Source organism: Salvelinus namaycush, chromosome 5, assembly GCF_016432855.1.
Source record: "Salvelinus namaycush isolate Seneca chromosome 5, SaNama_1.0, whole genome shotgun sequence".
Lineage (NCBI taxonomy): Eukaryota > Metazoa > Chordata > Actinopteri > Salmoniformes > Salmonidae > Salvelinus > Salvelinus namaycush.
Window position 1 is genome coordinate 15,731,818 of NC_052311.1, and position 22,514 is coordinate 15,754,331.

At 43.9% G+C, this 22,514-nt stretch overlaps 1 protein-coding gene across 5 annotated transcripts in view; it reads left to right on the top strand.

Moving 5' to 3' along the window:
• The window catches only part of diaph2 (diaphanous-related formin 2), a 700,846-nt gene that overhangs the window by 197,566 nt on the left and 480,766 nt on the right, over window positions 1–22,514 (top strand). For all 5 annotated transcript variants that reach the window (XM_038993651.1, XM_038993650.1, XM_038993653.1 and 2 more), the window contains exons 11-15: window positions 5,584–5,694; window positions 6,919–7,031; window positions 15,314–15,430; window positions 21,169–21,287; window positions 22,353–22,417. In XM_038993651.1, coding sequence (XP_038849579.1) covers window positions 5,584–5,694; window positions 6,919–7,031; window positions 15,314–15,430; window positions 21,169–21,287; window positions 22,353–22,417 — 525 coding nt within the window. The remainder of the gene's footprint in view (window positions 1–5,583; window positions 5,695–6,918; window positions 7,032–15,313; window positions 15,431–21,168; window positions 21,288–22,352; window positions 22,418–22,514) is intronic.

Sequence of the window (22,514 nt, forward strand, 5' to 3'; positions counted from 1 at the left end):
GTTTTTTTCTTCTTCATCAATCTACACATAATACCCCATAATGACATAGAAAAAACAGTTTTTTGGCTGAAAAAACATTTTTGCTAATAAAAAAAAAGAAATATATATAAAGAAACGTCTGTTTTTCAGGACCCTGTCTTTCAAAGATAATTCATAAAAATCCAAATAACTTCACAGATCTTCATTGTAAAGGGTTTAAACACTGTTTCCCATGCTTGTTCAATGAACCATAAACAATTAATGAACATGCAGCTATGGAACGGTCGTTAAGACACTAACAGCTTACAGATGGTAGGCAATTAAAGTCAGTTATGAAAACTTAGGACACTAAAGAGGCCTTTCTACTGACTCTGAAAAACACCAAAAGAGAGATGCCCAGGGTCCCTGCTCGTCTGCGTGAACGTGCCTTAGGCATGCTGCAAGGAGGCATGAGGACTGCAGATGTGGCCTGGGCAATAAATTGCAATGTCCGTACTGTGAGACGGCTAAGACAACGCTACAGGGAGACAAGACGGACAGCTGATCATCCTCGCAGTGGCAGAACACACACCTGCACAGGATCGGTACAGCCGAACATCACACCTGCGGGACAGGTACAGGATTGCAACAACAACTGCCCGAGTTACACCAGGAACGCACAATCCCTCCATCAGTGCTCAGACTGTCCGCAATAGGCTGAGAGAGGCTGGACTGAGGGCTTGTAGGCCTGTTGTAAGGCAGGTCCTCACCAGACATCACCGGCAACAATGTCGCCTATGGGCACAAAGCCACCGTCGCTGGACCAGGCAGGACTGGCAAAAAGTGCTCTTCACTGACGAGTCGCGGTTTTGTCTCACCGTGTGTGATGGTCAGATTCGCGTTTATCGTCGAATGAATGAGCGTTACACCGAGGCCTTTACTCTGGAGCGGGATCGATTTGGAGGTGGAAGGTCCGTCATAGTCTGGGGCGGTGTGTCACAGTATCATCGGACTGAGCTTGTTGTCATTGCAGGCATCCTCCTCCCTCATGTGGTACCCTTCCTGCAGGCTCAGAGGCTTGCAATGTCCGTACTGTGAGACTAAGACAACGCTACAGGGAGACAGGACGGACAGCTGATCATCCTCGCAGTGACAGACCACTGCGAGGATGTCCAGCATGACAATGCCACCAGCCATACTGCTCGTTCTGTGCGTGATTTCCTGCAAGACAGGAATGTCAGTATTCTGCCATGGCCAGCGAAGAGCCCGGATCTCAATCCCATTGAGCACGTCTGGGACCTGTTGGATCGGTGGGTGAGGGCTAGGGCCATTCCCCTCAGAAATGTCCGGGAACGTGCAGGTGCCTTGGTGGATGAGTGGGGTAACATCTCACAGCAAGAACTGGCAAATCTGGTGCAGTCCATGAGGAGATGATGCACTGCAGTAGTTAATGCAGCTGGTGGCCACACCAGATACTGACTGTTATTGTTACTTTTGATTTTGACCCCCTTTTGTTCAGGGATACATTATTCCATTTCTGTTAGTCACATGTCTGTGGAGCTTGTTCCGTTTATGTCTGTTGTTGAATCTTGTGTTCATACAAATATTTACACATGTTAAGTTTGCTGAAAATAAACGCAGTTGTCAGTGAGAGGACGTTTCTTTATTTGCTGAGTTTATATATGGACACACCTACTCATTGAAGGGGTTTTCTTTATTTTTACTATTTTCTACATTGTAGAATAATAGTGAAGACATCAAAACTATGAAATAGCACATGTGGTTAAAAAAAGGGTTAAACAAATTTCTTCAAAGTAGCCACCCTTTGCCTTGATGACAGCTTTGCGCACTCTTGGCATTCTCTCAACCGGCTTCACCTGGAATGCTTTTCCAACAGTCTTGAAAGACTTCCCACATATACTGTGCACTTGTTGGCTGCTTTTCCTTCGCTCTACGTTCCAAATCATCCCAAACCATCTTAATTGGGTTGAGATAGGGTGATTGTGGAGGCCAGGTCATCTGATGCAGCACTCCATCACTCTCCTTCTTGGTCAAATAGCCCTTACACAGCCTGGAGGTGTGTTGGGTCATTGTCCTGTTGAAAACAAATGATAGTCCCACTAAGCGCAAACCAGATGGGATGGCATGTCGCTGCAGAATGCTGTGGTAGCCATGCTGGTTAAGTGTGCCTTGAATTCAGCATCAATCCCCCAAAAAAATGTCACATGCGCCGACCTTATACTGAAATGCTTACTTACGAGCCCTTAACCAACAATGCAGTTAAAAATATGGATAAGAATTAGAAATATAAGTAACAAGTAATTAAAGAACAGCAGTAAAATAACAATAGAGAGACTATGTACAGGGGGGTACCGGTACAGAGTAAATGTGCGGGGGCACCGGTTAGTTGAGGAAATATGTACATGAAGGTAGAGTTTTTAAAGTGACAATGCATAAATGATAACAACAGAGAGTAGCAGCGGTGTAAAAGAGGGGGAGTGGGGGCAATGCACATTGTCTGGGTAGCCATTTGATTAGGTGTTCAGGAGTCTTATGGCTTGGATGTAGAAGCTGTTTAGAAGCCTCTTGGACCTAGACTTGGCACTCCGGTACTGCTTGCCGTGCGGTTGCAGAGAGAACAGTCTATGACTAGGGTGGCTGGAGACTTTGACTATTTTTAGGGTCTTCTTCTGACACCGCCTGGTATAGAGGTCCTGGATGGCAGGAAGCTTGGCAATGGTGACATACTGGACCGTACGCAGTACCCTCTGTAGTGCCTTGCGTTCGGAGGCCGAGCAGTTGCCATACCAGGCAGTGATGCAACCAGTCAGGATGCTCTCGATGGTGCAGCTGTAGAACTTTTGAGGATCTGAGGACCCATGCCAAATCTTTTCAGTCTCATGAGGGGGAATAGGTTTTGTCGTGCCCTCTTCACGACTGTTTTGGTGTGCTTGGACCATGTTAGTGTGTTGGTGATGTGGACACCAAGGAACTTGAAGCTCTCAACCTGCTCCACTGCAGCCCCGTCGATGAGAATGGGGGCATGCTCGGTCTTCTTTTTCCTGTAGTCCACAATCATCTCATTTGTCTTGATCACGTTGAGGGAGAGGTGGTTGTCCTGGCACCTCAGAGCCAGGTCTCTGACCTCCTCCCAATAGGCTGTCTCGTCATTGTCGGTGATCAGGCTTACCACTGTTGTGTCATCGGCAAACTTAATGATGGTGTTGGAGTCGTGCCTGGCCGTGCATTCATGAGTGAACAGGCAGTTCAGGAGTGGACTGAGCACGCACCCCAGAGGGGCTCCTCTGTTGAGGATCAGCATGGCGGATGTGTTGTTACCTACCCTTACCAGGATCCAGTTGCAGAGGGAGGTGTTTAGTCCAGGGTCCTTATCTTATTGATGGGCTTTGAGGGCACTATGGTGTTGAACGCTGAGCTGTAGTCAATGAATAGCATTCTCACATAGGTGTTCCTTTTGTCCATGTGGGAAAGGGCGGTGTGAAGTGCAATAGAGATTGCATCATCTGTGGATCTGTTTGGGCGGTATGCAGATTGGGTCTAGGGTTTCTGAGATAATGGTGTTGTGAGCCATGACCAGCCTTTCAAAGCATGTCTACAGACACGAATACTACGGGTCGGTAGTCATTTAGTCATGTTACCTTTGTGTTCTTGGGCACAGGCACAATGGTGGTCTGCTTAAAACATGTTGGTATTACAGACTCGGACAGGGAGAGGTTGAAAATGGCAGTGAAGACACTTGCCAGTTGGTCAGCGCATGCTCGCAGTTCACGTCTTGTTAATCCATCTGGCCCTGCGACCTTGTTTAAAGGTCTTACTCGCATCGGCTGCAGAATGCGTGATAAGTTCATTAGTGGTAACACTCATGAACTTATCCCCTGCAGCAGAAGTAACTCTGGGTCTTCCTTTCCTGTGGCAGTTCTCATGAGAGCCAGTTCCATCATAGCACTTGATGGTTTTTGCGACTGCACTTGAAGAAACTTCCAAATAATGATGGACTGTCAATTCTCTTTGCTTATTTGAGCTGTTCTGGCCGTAATATGGACTTCTTCTGTATACCACCCTTACCCTGTCACAACACAACTAAAATATATTTGTTAAAGCACTTTTGGCAGTGAGTACTTTGTTGAAGCACCTTTGGCAGCGATTACAGCCTTGAGTGTTCTTGGGTATAATGCTACAAGCTTGGCACACCTGTATTTGTAGAGTTTCTCCCATTCTTCTCCGCAGATCCTATCAAGCTCTGTCAGGTTGGATGGGAAGAGTTGCTGCACATCTATTTTCAGGTCTCCCCAGAGATGTTCGTACGGGTTCGAGTCCGGGCTTTAGCTGGGCCACTCAAGGACGTTCATAGACTTGTCCCGAAGCCACTCCTGCGTTGTCTTGGCTGTGTGCTTAGGGCCGTTGTCCTGTGGTAAGGTGATCCTGCCGCTGAAAAACATCCCCACAGCATGATGCTGCCACCACCATGTTTCACCGTAGGGATGGTGCCAGGTTTCCTCCAGACGTGACGCTTGGCATTCAGGCCAAAGAGTTCTGTCTGGTTTCACCAGAGAATCTTGTTTCTCATGGTCTGAGAGTCTTTAGGTGCCTTTTGGCAAACTCCAAGTGGGCTGTCATGTGGTTTTTACTGTGGAGTGGCTTCAGTCTGGTCACTCTACCATAAAGGCCTGATTGGTGGAGAGCAGCAGAGTTGGTTGTCCTTCTGGAAGGTTCTCCCATCTCCAGAGAGGAACTCTAGAGCTCTCTGAGTGACCATCAGGTACTTGGTCAACTCCCTGACCATGGCCCTTCTCTCCGATTGCTCAGTTTGGCCGGGCAGCCAACTCTAGGAAGAGTCTTGGTGGTTCAAAACTTCTTCCATTTCAGAATGATGTAGGCCACTGTGTTCTTGGGGAACTTCAATGCTGCAGAAATGTTTTGGTACCCTTCCCCAGATCTGTGCCTCAACACAATCCTGTCTCTGATCTCTACGGACAATTCTTTCGACCTCATGGCATGGTTTTTTTCTCTGACATGCCCTGTCAACTGTGGGACCTCATATAGAGGGGTGTGTACCTTTCCAGATCATGTCCAATCAATTAAATTTACCATAGTTGGACTCCAAACAAGCTGTAGAAACATCTCAAGGAGGATCAATGGAAACAGGATGCACCTGAGCTCAATTTCGAGTCTCATAGGAAAGGGTCTGAATACTTATGTAAATAAGGTATTTAAAAAAATATATATACGTTTGCAAAAATGTCTAAACTTGTTTTCACTTCGTCATTGTGGGGTATTGTGTGTAGATTGCTGAGGATTTTTCATCAAGGATCTCTACGGACAATTTTAGAATAAGGCTGTAACATAACGAAATGTGGAAAAAGGGGTCTGCATGCTTTCCGAATGCACTGTATACACATGAAATGTTTCACACATACTCTCCCCAAGGTCTTTTAACTCGACAGTGCCTGCTACATCATAACATAGATTGATACCATACACAGGCCATGCATGATAAATCACTATATCACCATTTAATTTCATGTTGATTCATGTTAAATAGAATGAATTACAAAAATATGTTCTCTCTAACGGTCTCTCTGGCATGTGTGTACATGGCAACAGGTGGCCTGCATGCAGCTGATCAACGCTCTGGTCACCTCTCCGGACGATCTGGACTTCAGGATACATCTGCGCAACGAGTTCCTCCGCTGTGGCCTCAAGAAGATCCTACCGGTGAGTTACAGTGCAAGGGGCTGTCCGTCACACACCTTCAGGGGCATAGAGATACATTAAATTGGCAGTCTAGGTATCATTTGTGTGTTGTTTTACATGCATAAAACCTCCTTTAGCAAGTGAGACTATAGTGAGTGGTGTATGTATACATCTGTATGTATACATCTGAGTTGAGGCAGATTTGGAAGAAACAGTCCACTACACATTTTCCAGTTGGGACAATGAATGATTGACTACCCCTCCAACTCCCATTAAACAGTTAGTTTTAGTCCCTAGCCCTCCCTGCGTCTCCCTGTTTGCCTGCGAGAGACAAAGCTCCTTCTGTCTCGCCTCCACATTGCTTCCATTATTATATTGGATTGTTCTAGCTCACCTCACCGCAGGCACCACCTCACTGATCACAGCTCGCCGTGGCATCATTATCAATCAGCAGACAGATCCTTGCACTCGGCATCCACTCATCCCTCATGACCTCATTTGCAGAGGGGAATTTGCCACGTGTTTATAAGTCATCTTGACGGCTCCGCTTGATTATCGCTGTCATTAGTTTAATTATCTTCATATCTGCCCCCCGATATGATGCTGTTTCCTTTACAATCATTTACAAATGCCTCATTTGAAGCTTTATTGCCAGCATTTAAACAGAGGCGGGGCACACTAATTGTGTTATGTTGTGGAGCCAATACAGTCAGGTGACCAAGAGGAAAGCTAAAATGAACCAGTTCTATGATAAAGTACTGAGAGGTTGCTATTGGCCGAGAGTCCTTGAGACCTCTCCTTTCTGTTGCATTGCATGCTAACTCCCTCTCCGAAGCAAGACGGATGGCATGCCCGAAGAGCAGCGAGGTGATTGATAGCTGCAGAAATTGGGTTCCATTTGGCCTGGTGCCGTCTGTAAACTCTTAACGCCAATGATTCATAGGAAAGTTGTAAAGTGCACCATTATAGCTCCTCATTGAGGGAGCAGGTGTGGAGCGCTGGGTGATTCAGGTATACCAGGCCGGCAGGGAAGGAGGTGGATGGGTGTCCTAGTTCCCACACAGCTGTGACTTGGAAACCACCATACACTTGTCTCCATTAATGGAACTAGTATAAGCTAATACAATCAGGCTAGATTTGGTTTATGTATGTACTGATAACACTTTATATAAATTAATCCATACTGTAGATACATCCAGTCCTCTGTTGTCTACCACAGTCTATTCATGTCTCTCTGAATTACAGGAGCTGAAAGAGACAGAGGAGCTGGACATCCAACTGAAGGTGTTCAACGAGAACAAGGAGGAGGACTCCATTGAGCTCTCCCATCGCCTCGATGACATCCGCGCCGAGATGGAATATCCTTTTGTCTGCCCGTGCCGCTGTTCCGGCCATGGAAAAAGGGCTGCTGGAAATGAGTGTATTGTGTGGGCCTCGCCAGGCTTACAGGTCTAAAGCCGGCATGGTCAGGTTCATTAGAGAAGGATTTGAGGAACTATAGTGCAATCTCCCAGCCCTATCGCTTACCAGGTAAACAGCCTCTTCTTCTCTTTTGCTTGCCTTGGTTCTGCTCCCTCTCTCACCATCATTCCTCATCTCTCAGCCGTTTCCATCAGCTCTCAACTGGCAGATGCAAGACACGGGAGGCAACTGTCAATCATTACCAGTTGTTTTGTCTTCAGAACACAGTCTGGTTATGTTATGGCCATCTATTTTAAGTCTGTTTTTAAGGCAGATAAGATTTTTAGTGCGGTTGTTTTGGCTGGCACACCGAGGTCCATTTTCTGTGACCTCTATTGTTTTGTCTCCTTAATCACGTCTGTGATTCAAGTACTTTACCTTTCTCCCGCTCCCTTTTAACTAGAAATGACAAGTTGGTGTCTCCAAGTCGTCCCTCTATGTCCGCTCAACTGGAAACTTTTTGAGTGGTTAATAAAGTGAGCCCTAATTGGGTCTCGATTTCAAGACTTGTTTTAAAGCATTCTTGGCTAGGTGCCTAAATAATTCAAGCAGCTTCTCTAAGGGCATTTGGATGTGTGAAATGCTGACATGGTAGGCAGACAGTGCAGGGCCAGACACTGTTATACAGATGTTCTCACTGCCAACCTTTGTCTCCCCAATTCTCACAGTGCTCGAAAATATGCCACTGATTGCTGCGCTGAGTGACAGCTACTGTTGACGCTTGGTGAGAAAGAGAGAGAGTGAGGGAAGGGGAAAAAACAAACACCACACCTGGATTAATGATGTCCTTGAGCAGGTTCACAAATGAGAGGGCCCAATGTTTGTTTCCATGGCCAATGTGGTGTTAATCTGTGCTAGCTCTCGTCTCTGACATGCACAAACCTGCACGTATACACGCACACACACAAGTAGATTGTAGCTTGTTTTCCTTGCCTCATGAATACTAACACTGAGAGGCACGTCTCCTCTCTGTCCAGCCCAGGTCTGGGTGCTGAGGATGTGACTCCAGGCCACTAATGAATATGAATGATGCTGTGAAATAGTGATTGATTGACCCTACCACTGACTGGTCCACATCTCACCTCCACTGCTGCTCATGTTTATTCATGCTACCCAGCTCCGCAACATGAGTAGAAGTAAAATGAAGAGGAGAGCGAGAGGGGGCGAGAGAGAGAGCGAGCGAGAGGGGGCGAGAGAGAGAGCGAGCGAGAGGGGGCGAGCGAGAGAGCGAGTGAGAGGGGGCGAGAGAGAGAGCGAGCGAGAGGGGGCGAGAGAGAGCGAGCGAGAGGGGGCGAGAGAGAGAGCGAGCGAGAGGGGGCGAGAGAGAGAGCGAGCGAGAGGGGGCGAGAGAGCGAGCGAGAGGGGCCGAGAGAGAGAGAGGGCGAGAGGGGCCGAGAGAGAGAGAGGGCGAGAGGGGCCGAGAGAGAGAGAGGGCGAGAGGGGCCGAGAGAGGGCGAGAGGGGCCGAGAGAGGGCGAGAGAGGGCCGAGAGAGGGCGAGAGGGGCCGAGAGAGGGCGAGAGGGGCCGAGAGAGGGCGAGAGGGGCCGAGAGAGGGCGAGAGGGGCCGAGAGGGGCCGAGAGGGGCCGAGAGGGGCCGAGAGGGGCCGAGAGGGGCCGAGAGAGCGAGAGGGGCCGAGAGGTGGCAAGACGGGCAGAGAGGGGCCGAGAGAGCGAGAGACCACGAGAGAGAAGTGTGGGCCTTTGGATTTTCATTGTTCTGTAGGTGTGTTTGCTGCTTAATGATAGATGTAACTGTTGGGACCCTTTCGTACTGATAGTTGTAACTTCTGGTACCCTTTCTTACTGTTAGATGTAGCTGCTTGAACCCTTTCTTACTGATACTGTAGATGTATCTGCTTGGACCCTTTCTTACTGATGGATGTCGCTGCTTGAACTGTTTCTTACTGATAGATGTAGCTGCTTGAACCAGTTCTTACTGATAGATGTAGCTGCTTGAACCCTTTCTTACTGATAGATGTAGCTGCTTGAACCGTTTCTTACTGATAGATGTAGCTGCTTGAACCATTACTTACTGATGGATGTAGTTGCTTGAACCATTTCTTACTGATAGATGTAGCTGCTTAAACCGTTTCTTACTGATAGATGTAGCTGCTTAAACCGTTTCTTACTGATAGATTTAGCTGCTTGAACCGTTTCTTACTGATAGATGTAGCTGCTTAAACAGTTTCTTACTGATAGATGTAACTACTGGGACCGTTTCTTACTGATAGATGTAACTACTGGGACCGTTTCTTACTGATAGATGTAACTACTGGGACCGTTTCTTACTGATGGATGTAGCTGCTTGAACTGTTTCTTACTGGTAGATGTAGCTGCTTGAATCATTACTTACTGATAGATGTAGCTGCTTGAAACATGTTTTACTGATGTAACTGCTGGGACCCTTTCTTACTGATACTTTAGACATAGCTGCTTGGACCCTTTCTTACTGATAGATGTAGCTGCTTGTACCCTTTTGAACTGATAGATGTAGCTGCTTGAACCATTTCTTACTGATAGATGTAGCTGCTAGGACTCTTTCTTACTGATACTTTAGACATAGCTGCTTGCAACCTTTCTTACTGATAGATGTAGCTGCTTGAACCCTTTATTACTGATAGATGTAGTTGCGGGGACCCTTTCTTACTGATATATGTCGCTGATTGGACCCCTTTACTGATACTGTTGATGTATATTCTTGGACCCTTTCTTACTGATAGATGTATCTGCTTGAACCCTTTCTTACTGGTAGATGTAGCTGATTGAACCCTTTCTTACTGATAGATGTAGATGTAGCTGCTCACACCCTTTCTTACTGATAGATGTAGATGTAGCTGCTCACACCCTTTCTTACTGATAGATGTAGCTGCTGGGACCCTTTCCTACTGATATATGTAGCTGCTTGAACCATTTCTTACTGATAGATGTATCTGCTTGAACCGTTTCTTACTGATATATGTAGCTGCTTGGACCCTTTCTTACTGATAGATGTAGCTGCTTGAACCCTTTATTACTGATAGATGTATTTGCTTGAACCCTTTCTTACTGGTAGATGTAGATGTAGCTGCTCACACCCTTTCTTACTGATAGATGTAGATGTAGCTGATTGGATCCTTTCTTACTGATAGATGTAGCTGCTTGAATCATTACTTACTGATAGATGTATCTGCTTGAACCGTTTCTTACTGATAGATGTAGCTGCTAGGACCCTTTCTTACTGATAGATGTATCTGCTTGAACCCTTTCTTACTGATAGATGTATCTGCTTGAACCCTTTCTTACTGATAGATGTATCTGCTTGAACCGTTTCTTACTGATATATGTAGATGTAGCTGCTCACACCCTTTCTTACTTGTAGATGTAGCTGCTCACACCCTTTCTTACTGATAGATGTAGCTGCTGGGACCCTTTCCTACTGATATATGTAGCTGCATGAACCATTTCTTACAGATAGATGTAGATGTAGCTGCTCACACCCTTTCTTACTTGTAGATGTAGCTGCTCACACCCTTTCTTACTGATAGATGTAGCTGCTGGGACCCGTTCCTACTGATATATGTAGCTGCATGAACCATTTCTTACTGATAGATGTAGCTGCTAGGACCCTTTCTTACTGATAGATGTAGCTGCTTGAACCCTTTCTTACTGATAGATGTATCTGCTTGAACCGTTTCTTACTGATATATGTAGCTGCTTGAACCATTTCTTACTGATAGATGTAGCTGCTTGAACCCTTTCTTACTGATAGATGTAACTACTGGGACCCTTTCTTACTGATAGATGTAGCTGCTTGAACCCTTTATTACTGATAGATGTAGTTGCGGGGACCCTTTCTTACTGATATATGTTGCTGATTGGACCCCTTTACTGATACTGTTGATGTATGTTCTTGGACCCTTTCTTACTGATAGATGTATCTGCTTGAACCCTTTCTTACTGATAGATGTAGATGTAGCTGCTCACACCCTTTCTTACTGATAGATGTAGATGTAGCTGATTGGACCCTTTCTTACTGATAGATGTAGCTGCTGGGACCCTTTCCTACTGATATATGTAGCTGCTTGAACCCTTTATTACTGATATATGTAGCTGCTTGAACCGTTTCTTACTGATATATGTAGCTGCTTGAACCCTTTCTTACTGCTAGATGTAGCTGCTTGAACCATTTCTTACTGATAGATGTAGCTGCTTGAATCATTACTTACTGATAGATGTATCTGCTTGAACCGTTTCTTACTGATAGATGTAGCTGCTAGGACCCTTTCTTACTGATAGATGTATCTGCTTGAACCCTTTCTTACTGATAGATGTATCTGCTTGAACCCTTTCTTACTGATAGATGTATCTGCTTGAACCCTTTCTTACTGATAGATGTATCTGCTTGAACCCTTTCTTACTGATAGATGTATCTGCTTGAACCCGTTCTTACTGATAGATGTATCTGCTTGAACCGTTTCTTACTGATATATGTAGATGTAGCTGCTCACACCCTTTCTTACTTGTAGATGTAGCTGCTCACACCCTTTCTTACTGATAGATGTAGCTGCTGGGACCCTTTCCTACTGATATATGTAGCTGCATGAACCATTTCTTACTGATAGATGTAGATGTAGCTGCTCACACCCTTTCTTACTTATAGATGTAGCTGCTCACACCCTTTCTTACTGATAGATGTAGCTGCTAGGACCCTTTCTTACTGATAGATGTAGCTGCTTGAACCCTTTCTTACTGATAGATGTATCTGCTTGAACCGTTTCTTACTGATATATGTAGCTGCTTGGACCCTTTCTTACTGATAGATGTAGCTGCTTGAACCCTTTCTTACCGATAGATGTAACTACTGGGACACTTTCTTACTGATAGATGTAGCTGCTTGAACCCTTTATTACTGATAGATGTAGTTTCGGGGACTCTTTCTTACTGATATATGTTGCTGATTGGACCCCTTTACTGATACTGTTGATGTATATTCTTGGACCCTTTCTTACTGATAGATGTATTTGCTTGAACCCTTTCTTACTGATAGATGTATCTGCTTGAACCGTTTCTTACTGATATATGTAGTTGCTTGAACCGTTTCTTACTGAGAGATGTAGTTGCTTGAACCCTTTCTTACTGATAGATGTATCTGCTTGAACCGTTTCTTACTGATATATGTAGTTGCTTGAACCGTTTCTTACTGATAGATGTATTTGCTTGAACCCTTTCTTACTGATAGATGTATTTGCTTGAACCCTTTCTTACTGATAGATGTATCTGCTTGAACCCTTTCTTACTGATAGATGTATCTGCTTGAACCCTTTCTTACTGATAGATGTATCTGCTTGAACCCTTTCTTACTGATATATGTAGTTGCTTGAACCGTTTCTTACTGATAGATGTATTTGCTTGAACCCTTTCTTACTGATAGATGTATCTGCTTGAACCCTTTCTTACTGATAGATGTATCTGCTTGAACCCTTTCTTACTGATAGATGTATCTGCTTGAACCCTTTCTTACTGATATATGTAGTTGCTTGAACCGTTTCTTACTGATAGATGTATTTGCTTGAACTCTTTCTTACTGATAGATGTATTTGCTTGAACCGTTTCTTACTGATAGATGTATCTGCTTGAACCGTTTCTTACTGAGAGATGTAGTTGCTTGAACCGTTTCTTACTGATATATGTAGTTGCTTGCACTCTTTCTTACTGATAGATGTATCTGCTTGAACCACTTCTTACTGATAGATGTATCTGCTTGAACCGTTTCTTACTGATATATGTAGTTGCTTGCACTCTTTCTTACTGATAGATGCAGCTGCTTGAACCACTTCTTACTGATACATGTAACTGCTTGTACTCTTTCTTACTGAGAGATGTAGCTGCTGGGACCCTTTCTTACTGATGGATGTAGCTGCTTGTACTCTTTCTTACTGATAGATGTAGCTGCTTGTACCCTTTCCCAGTCCGGGCTTCTACTCTACTAACGTCCCCCCTCAGATAGCAGTGTGGCAAGCCTATAATTGCATCTCACCGGTTTGGTAATTCTCATCGGCTTCTTCCAGGCTCATACAGGAGTGGGAAGCGATACTTCAGAGAAGCCTGTATTCCCATCCCCTGCGCTCGCCGAATTTGATATGGGAGAACTATTTTGGTTACAGACGTGGCTGAAGTTAATAGGAAAATGTCAGACGGCATTAAAATGGATTGATTTGCACTGATGGTGGTGGATGGATCATGTGGTGTATGAAATAGTGTGAACAGTTGGAGAGTATGGAGCAGTGTTCTGTCATTTTGGGTGTGTCAAGTCTTTGCACTGGTTGTCAAGTGATGTTCACTCACGCTTAAGTAACTTTTCAGAGGTGATCAATGCTCGATTGTCATTCAACAGCCTTTTGAGACGATGAACTTAACAGTTTTTCCATTGTAGCGGATATAATTTGCTTTAAACAACTTTGATGGGGCAGCACAACTTTGACATGTTCTTTTATGTGGCTAAAAACCCTGAAATGAAGCTCGTCCGACCATGTCCTCTCCCCTTATCTGAGGAAGCCAGGCCCTTGGTCCCTTCTTTTAAGCCCTCTGGACTAAACAAGAACACAAATCAGATATATTTGTTTACTGCTGGCTGACCACAGACAAATGTGAATGAATACAGAGCCTCTGACTGTGAAAGTGTTTTAGCCCAGACAGTGTATCACCCTGCAGTCAGCAGGTAAATATTTCAGCAGACATTGTTAAAACGTACACTTCATATTATGACGTCAATCAATTTTTCATCCTTCCCAGCTTAACACTGCACTATTCCCCCTCACTCTATTCCCCTTGTTTTCCGCATGTGTGCACAGATTGAAAATAAGACTATTTCTGAGTTATTTTTATTCATTTTTTTTTTACATGCTTTTCAAACATGAATATCCACGGGAGGATCCTTTCTCAAGCAAACTGTTTTGTTTAAGCCCCCTCAAGCTATTTATTTCTCTAAATTCTTTACAGTTTTGGGATTGGGTTTGTTGTTAGTTCAAATAAGATCAAATGTAATCTCGCTATAGATTAAAATTCCATATTCCTCGTAAAGTGATCGTGATATTATTCTGAAATCCCACTTGAATATTAAGTTTAAACACATGCACATCTCAAGAGAAATCACTTTTTCCTTGATTTGAACATTTCTCCCTATGGTTTCAATTCCATACAAATCAACTGTGAGATGTTGTGCCAAGCGCTCCATTTCGCAGCCTCTGACAGTTCTTGATCTGAAACAAATAGCCAGCAATCCAACTCAGAGAAACGGACATAATGAAATGAATAATACACCATAGACAGTGATTTCTTATCTGATTCAACAACTATTTTAGACATCACAAGCCATCGCTCGCACTCCTTGGGGAGACGCATAATCAGTACCTTTAGCAAGTTTAATAACACGTATTTTCTCTTCGACGGACAAGGCACAATCTGAGGCAATATTTTCCATAGTGACTGATCCCCTTTTCATGATTCTCCCTAAATATCCAAACCCAATGGAGGTTTCATGTGATTAATTTCCTCCTCCTTGAAAGGCGCAGAGTGATAGGTGGAACACAGGGACTGTTCTTTATTGCCAAATCCCCTCCTAAAGTTAGCTGTTTACTCTTCTGCCGCTCCCGAGAGGGAAAACAGATGTGAGGAATCGTCGCAGTGTTTGCTTGTGCACAATGACACTTGTCTGAGTACTAGTTCGAGATGGGAAAACAAACACTGTGATTTGAGGATCTTTCAAAATTATTTTGATGGATTTTAGAATGCACTGTCACTGTCACTATATTATTAGATTGATATAAGCACAGGTTTAAGCACTCCTTCATTCCCATGTCCGTTTAATACCGAAACAGCAATAGGTAAAGCTTAGCTGTGTTAGTACGCCACTGACCGAATAAGGAAATGTGAAATGTGTTATGCATGTGGCTAAATGAGAGGGGTACAATGTGTATATGTGTGAATGTGCTTTTCCACTTGGGAACAGTTCGTCCTATCCTATATGAGGAGAAGTGGTTTTAAAGGTAATAGAGGACTTTGTTAGAGAAGGCACATGAATTGTAAATGTTTTGCCTTCTCCTTTTAAATGTTCTGTCATAGTAGCCTACTACTATTGCAAGCTGTTTTCTCTCAATTTGCTACACTGCCATGACATTATATATCTTAACCCCCTTCTCACTGATATGGGTGAGGTGTACCATCTCCTGTCCAACATGGTGAAAGACACCGGGTCAGAGACCTACTTCCTGTCCATCCTACAGCACCTCCTGCTCATCAGGAACGACTACTACATCAGGTGAGTTCTGCCCACAAACAGCCACATCCCTTCTCACTGCTTTCACAGGAACTGCATTTCCACAAGACTGGTCTTGAGAAAAGCATAAGGCTGAAATGTTGACATTAAACAGTCTCTAGTCTATTCCCTCTTTTAGTTTTTTTTCAGTAGTATGTAGCCCCTATAAGGGATACACTTTGCTGTGTAGCGCTAATGCTGCGTTATCAACGCAGAAACCTCAAGAACGTCCACTCCTTGACACCACATTTGAGTAAGGCCAGATAACGAAACACGCGCCTGACCCCTGTAGATAAGTGTGCCACAACCCTTGTAAAACTACATTACTTCCTATAGCAAGTGCTATTCTCAAAACCTTGCCATCTCCATCTCCCAGGGGAAAGCATGTAAGCATTCAACATGAAAGATTCACATGTCCATTTTCTCCTCTCAGGGCTTCTCTCTCTCTCTCTCTCTCTCTGTATGAATGTAATCACTGTGATCAAAGTGCCAGGGCCGTATCAGAGCAGATCTAATATTCTGTACTTTAGAACGATTAAGTAATTATTCAAATGGCGGCCCGGCTCTGGATTCCTCCTTGGCAGTGTAAATGTGTCAATCACAGGAAAAAAGAGGGAGACAGTGGCGGCTCCTCTGATGGCAATGACAGTGATCAATTTGCTGCTGTGTCAGACTTTTCGCAGAAATAAAATATTTAACAAAAAATAGAGAGAAGACAAGAGAAATTTACCATAGACAAGTTGCTGCTCACTCGGCTGGTATGAATAATGCATTCCTCATCTTGTTGGAGAAAGTGAGAAATAGAAAACACATTAAGTAGCTTGTGCAGCATAGCACCTCAGCACTCCTCTCTGTCTCTTCCCCCCACTACTGACGCCAATGCTCTCCACCACCGACAGTAAAAAAGGATCACTACAAATGCTAATTAAAAATGGATGTGCTTATTAAAGATATGCTTTTAAAAATACATTTCCCACAGCTCTCCCTCCTCCCCTACTCCATGAGGAAGACATAATTCCACATACATCACCGGGCTTTGCGAGGTGCGTTCGGTCTGTCTGACGCAAGGTTCTATATCCAGCTCAGGCCTCAATTCATCATCAATATATCCCTTTTCGGCCACTTTGAACCAGCATATCTTTTTATGTTTCAGATTAAATTGGCTGGTTGGGAAATGGTAGGTCTTTAATTTTAGATTAAAGGGAGACCTTAAGATCATTTTGGGCTTTGATGACCATATCTCTATTGGGATCCAGGGGGGAAGGAAGTGGGCCACTCGCGCTCGCTGTCAGGCCAAATCAGGTGATGGAGCGAAACTTGTCCATAGGTGTATGCGATGGCTTCCTGATCGAAGGGACGCATAACATTTCTATGCCAATATTCCAGCAGAATGTGGACTTTGGTTTCCAGTGTTATACATTTTCAACATGACAGCCATGTACCCTGTTTCAACAGGACAGCCATGTACCCTGTTTCAACATGACAGCCATGTACCCTGTTTCAACAGGACAGCCATGTACCCTGTTTCAAACACAGGGCAGATGTGTGTGTTCAATTTGGAGGGAGGAGCACCTATCGAAACCATCACCAATTGGTGAAGGGGGGGACTTGTTTTATTTTCGATAATTATTCTGAGAGTGCCATGCTTGATGAATGGGAGCACATCAAACCCCTGCTAAATATAGAGCGGATATCCTCTTTTGGAGCGGAGCGATATGGGGATTACACTGGTTATGTGGAGCAGGGCTGGACGAGAGACTGCGAGGGGAGTTTGTGCTGCTGCTAGAATCCCAATGTCATGTGGAGGGGAAAGGTGCCAGAGTGAAGGAGTGAAGGATGGTGCTGGGGACATATGTTGGCTTCTGGAGCCCAGCCTTGCCCAGGCTCTGGTGGGGCCTGACAGTTCTGGGTCACTCGCTCACTCCTTCCCTTCCCTTTCTCAGTTTTCTTGGTGGTAGTGGCAGAGAGGAGCGGGAGATGCTGGGAGAATAGGGTGACTTATTGAGATAATAATGTGGTCTACATCGGCGACAGTACTAAACCGGGTTGCCACAGTGCTAAGCCACACAGGGGCGACGTGCACTCGCTCGATCTCATGACGAGTGGGTGAATCCAGCCATAGGAACAAGACATCTGCCATTTCATGCTTACAAAAACAGTTTTACTTGTTTTGGTTCTTATATCTGTGATAAGACCTGTCCACATTTTAGAGGGAACCCTGATTTCCTCCTTGTCATCACAAATAAAGCCCCACATATAAGATGTACATTATAGTATAAGCAGAAATCCAATAATTTACATATTTGGCCAATATGCACTCGTACGTGTAGTATTTCCATGCATGTTCAGAACTCTCAACATCTTTTGTATATTGAAGTGATCTCTCTGAAATTATATGCATCCCAACAAATCCAGCCTATTTGGTTGACGATGAGACCTCTGCTCAAAGCAATGAATCTATTTGAGCCACAATGCTCTTATCCCCTGCGCCCCTTTCCAAAGGCAGTAAAGAGAGAGCAGGACTTTGAAAAAAGCTTTGATTTCCTTATCTGCATCGGAGCCTTCTGAGCCTCCCTGCCACGCACCCTGAGTATCAGCAAGCAGCATTGCGCCTGACCACAGAGGCCAGCAGGAAATTAGAGCACAGCAAATCTGCCTAATATAGTCCTCCCTCAGAAAACACATGTGTACACTACCGGTCAAAAGTTTTAGAACACCTATTCATTCAAGGGTTTTTCTTTATTTTTACTGTTTTCTACATTGTAGAATAATAGTGAAGACATCAAAACTATGAAATAACACACACGGAGTCATGTAGTAACCAAAAAAGTGTTAAACAAATCAAAATATATTTTATATTTGAGATTCTTCAAATAGCCACCCTTTGCCTTGATGACAGCTTTGCATACTCTTGGCATTCTCTCAACCAGCTTCATGAGGTATTCACTGGGAATGCATTTGAATTAAATGTTAATTTGTGGAATTTCTTTACTTCTTAATGCATTTCAATTAACGGATGTGTCTTCTTAAATGTATTTGTGGAATTATTTTCCTTAATGCATTTCAGCCAATCAGTTGTGTTGTGAGAAGGAGGGGGTATACAGAAGATAGCCCTTTTGATTAAAGACCAAGTCCATATTATAGCAAGAACAGCTCAAATAAGCAAAGAGAAATGACAGTCCATCATTACTTTAAGACATGAAGGTCAGTCACTACGGAAAATTTCAAGGACTTTGAAAGTTTCTTCAAGTGCAGTCGCAAAAACCATCAAGCGCTATGATGAAACTGGCTCTCATGAGGACTGCCACAGGAATGGAAGACCCAGAGTTACCTCTGCTACAGAGGTTAAGTTCATTAGAGTTACCAGCCTCAGAAATCGCAGCCCAAATAAATTCTTCACAGAGTTCAAGTAACAGACACATCTCAACATCAACTGTTCATCGGAGACTGTGTGAATCAGACCTTCATGGTAAAATTGCTGCAAAGAAACCACTACTAAAAGACACCAATAAGAAGAAGAGACTTGCTTGGGCCAAGAAATATGAGCAATGGACATTAGACCGGTGGAAATTTGTCCTTTGGTCTGAAGTCCAAATTGGAGATTTTTGGTTCCAACCGCCGTGTCTTTGTGAGACTTGGTGTGGGTGAACGGATGATGTCCGCATTTGTGTTTCCCACCGTAAAGCATGGAGGAGGAGGTGTTATGGTGTGAGGGTAATTTGCTGGTGACGCTGTCAGTGATTTATTTAGAATACAAGAAACACTTAACCAGCATGGCTTCCACAGCATTTTGCAGCGATATGCCACCCATCTGGTTTGGGCTTAGTGGGACTATCATTTGTTTTTCAACAGGACAGTGACCCAACACACCTCCAGGCTGTGTAAGGGCTGTTTGACCAAGAAGGAAAGTGATGGAGTGCTGCATCAGATGACCTGGCCTCCCCAATCCCCCGACCTCAACCAAATTAAGATGGTTTGGGATGAGTTGGACCACAGAGTGAAGAAAAAGCACCCAACAAGTGCTCAACATATGTGGGACCTCCTTCAAGACTGTTGGAATAGCATTCCAGGTGAAGCTGGTTGAGAGAATGCCAAGAGTGTGCAAAGCTGTCATCAAGCCAAATGGTGGCTATTTGAAGAAAATCAAATATAAAATAAATTTTGATTTGTTGAACACTTTTTTGGTTACTACATATTCTATGTGTGTTATTTTATAGTTTTGAGGTCTTCACTATTATTCTAGAAAACAGTAAAAATAAAGAAAAACCCTTGAATAAGTAGGTGTTCTAAAACTTTTGACCGGTAGTGTACATGAGGACCGGTTGGCAACTGTGCCTACGCTCCTAACCCACAGTGTGTTTTAGAGGCTTCTCTCATAGTCACAGTACAAAATGATTCTCTATAAGCCATATATTGGAGCGGTTTTTAGTTCCGGTTCTCCATTGATGGCGTTTTTTTTGTTGTTGTTCAGGATTGTAGTAGGTTTAACCTATTCCCGGGAAACCTCCCCATATAGTTTACGGTAATCATCATCATATATGCATGGATTGTATTTTTTGTTAAACATACAGCATTTCTATCAGCTGTCAGTTAGCACCACTTTAATTACTGTCTGTCACTCAGCACCACTTGAATTACTGTCTGTCACTCAGCACCACTTGAATTAGTGTCTGTCACTCAGCACCACTTTAATTTAACAAACTCCAGGTAGTTGTCAAATTAAGTGATTTGTGAAACTTTTGAGACTTGGGAGAGTATATGTTTTTCTTATACACTGCATTCACATATTTGTTTGTGTCACACTAATCATTCCTTTCCATGCTGTACCATACTGCCCTGAGGAAGTAATCCTAATCAAATATGTTGGCATAGACATCATAAGTACTGTAAATTTGATATGAGTGGCAATAACTCCTCGTAACCTATAAAGAGTTACATTGATTCTGTTAATCCGGGATTTAACTAGCATTGACCAGGAGCAAATGATAACTGTACCTCTAGTGTGGATTTGAGCCGAGCGACAGTTCCTCAGAAACAGTCCTCATCATAAAAATTCAGCCTCCATGTGCTCAAATGGGGGGTATTTCTGGTGGGAAAATTGTATTTCTGCTGGCACCATTCAAGGTCATGCTTGGAACATCATTATTTGTCGCTACGGGGCTCAGCTTAAGTTGACATTGTATTTGCTAAATGTCACTTGCAATTAAAGTTGATCATATAACTGGGGAAAGGTCACCCGCCAACTTGGGTGGCGCGAACAGGAGTCCCCGGCCGACTCAGACGCCGCCCGGCGCCACCCGATACCCCATCGTTCTGTCACCCTCCCAAAACACGCAACATGTTCTCTATGCCATTGTGCTTTTAATTACACATATTACACTGATTAGATTTGCATTTCAGGTTTATGGGCACCCTTAATTGACAAAGATGATTGCAAATTAGTGACGGCCGGCTGCGCTCCCCGTTTGTCACCTTGAATAGCCGCGAGTCATGCCGCTCCGAGTTCCACATCACCGAAATTAATCTTAGCGATTTCACGATCGGCATAAAAGCATGTGATCAAATTTAATTCCGATTTAAAAATATATATATATATATATTTGATTTTATCTGTCATTCTGTGACCTCTAGCTTGGCTAAGGGGATATTTTGTGGAGAATTAGGGCTGTGTAAGTTTGTGTCATTCTCCTGTTCTTTATGTGCATGCTGACAATGTTGTGTTCTGCTCACTGCTCTCCCAGGCCCCAGTACTACAAGGTGATAGAGGAATGTGTGTCTCAGGTGGTTCTCCATCGCAGCGGGATGGACCCAGATTTCGGATACAGAGAGAGACTGGATGTAGACTTCACCCACCTCATCGGTAGGTCTGCCAGAGCTCTGTCTTTCCTCTGACATTTAAAAGGGTGAATTTGCAGCCAGTAGGACACCATTATACACCTCCAAAACTGGTTGAAATGATGTCATTATTAACACATTTGAAAACGTTTTTGGTTTCTGGTTAGAATTACATAATTTCAACCAGTTTTGCCTCCTAGGTCTCCCTAACCTACATACTGTACAATAATGCTTGAATCAGTATCCCTTTTTTAATACTAGTGTTGTTATTCATATTTTGTATCCTAATCGGTCTAAATCATCCTCGGATATATTTTTCTGTTGTACTGCGGACAGCAGGATGTGGGTGTTGCTAAAAAGGGTGCAATATCCATCTCATTATCTGTCCCCATTTCCCCCCTGAGAGTCTTCACAGAAAAACCTGCAGCCCCTTGACATGTATAGGAAAAGGTAGTCTAATTACGAATAAATAATGCATTACCTGTTAGGTGTGACTGTGGCACATCATGTCTCATCATAAGCACATGGAGATTTCACAGCGTCTTCACTCTGCCGAGGACATTCATCAGCAGAGTTTCTTGAATCCTAGAGGAAACAAGGTCTATTTGCCCCAAATTAGAAATGCAGTCATTCATTTCCTTCAAGTAGAGACAAATTAATGAAATAACTAAGTATTTTTATTTTTATATTTTTGTTCTTCTGTTAGTGTCACTAACAGTTCTGTGGCATCGTGCCGACAAAGTCTCATTAAAAGTTTCCAAGCCCATCCGTGATTTTTTACATTTTTATATCACTGTGCTGTAATGAGCTGAAAACAAATGTTTCGGGGCTTGGTTTTTAAACATTGGCAAACCTGCCGAACAGAATACAAATCTCCTGGGGGATATGTCAAGAAAAGAATGAGCCGACAAATGCCTTTCCCCCCTTTCTTCACTCATTCCCTCTCTGTCTCTCTGATGTAATATTCCTTTTAGGGTTGATCTGGAATCTTAAGTAGGATGTTAACAATGTACAGTGTAATTGAGAGAATCAAAGTCACTTCGTGGGTTCTTACTGTCGTTGCTGCTGTCTGCCCTCTTTTTTCTTACAGATCAGTGCGTGGATAAAGCCAAAGTGGATGAGAGCGAACTGAAGGCTGCTGGGTTCTCCAAAAAGGTGAGGTACCGTGCATCATTCCCCTCAACTCCATTGTTATGCCACCACCACGCTCCCATCAGAAAGCCCCCCCCCCCCCCCCCCAGAGCTCCCGGTG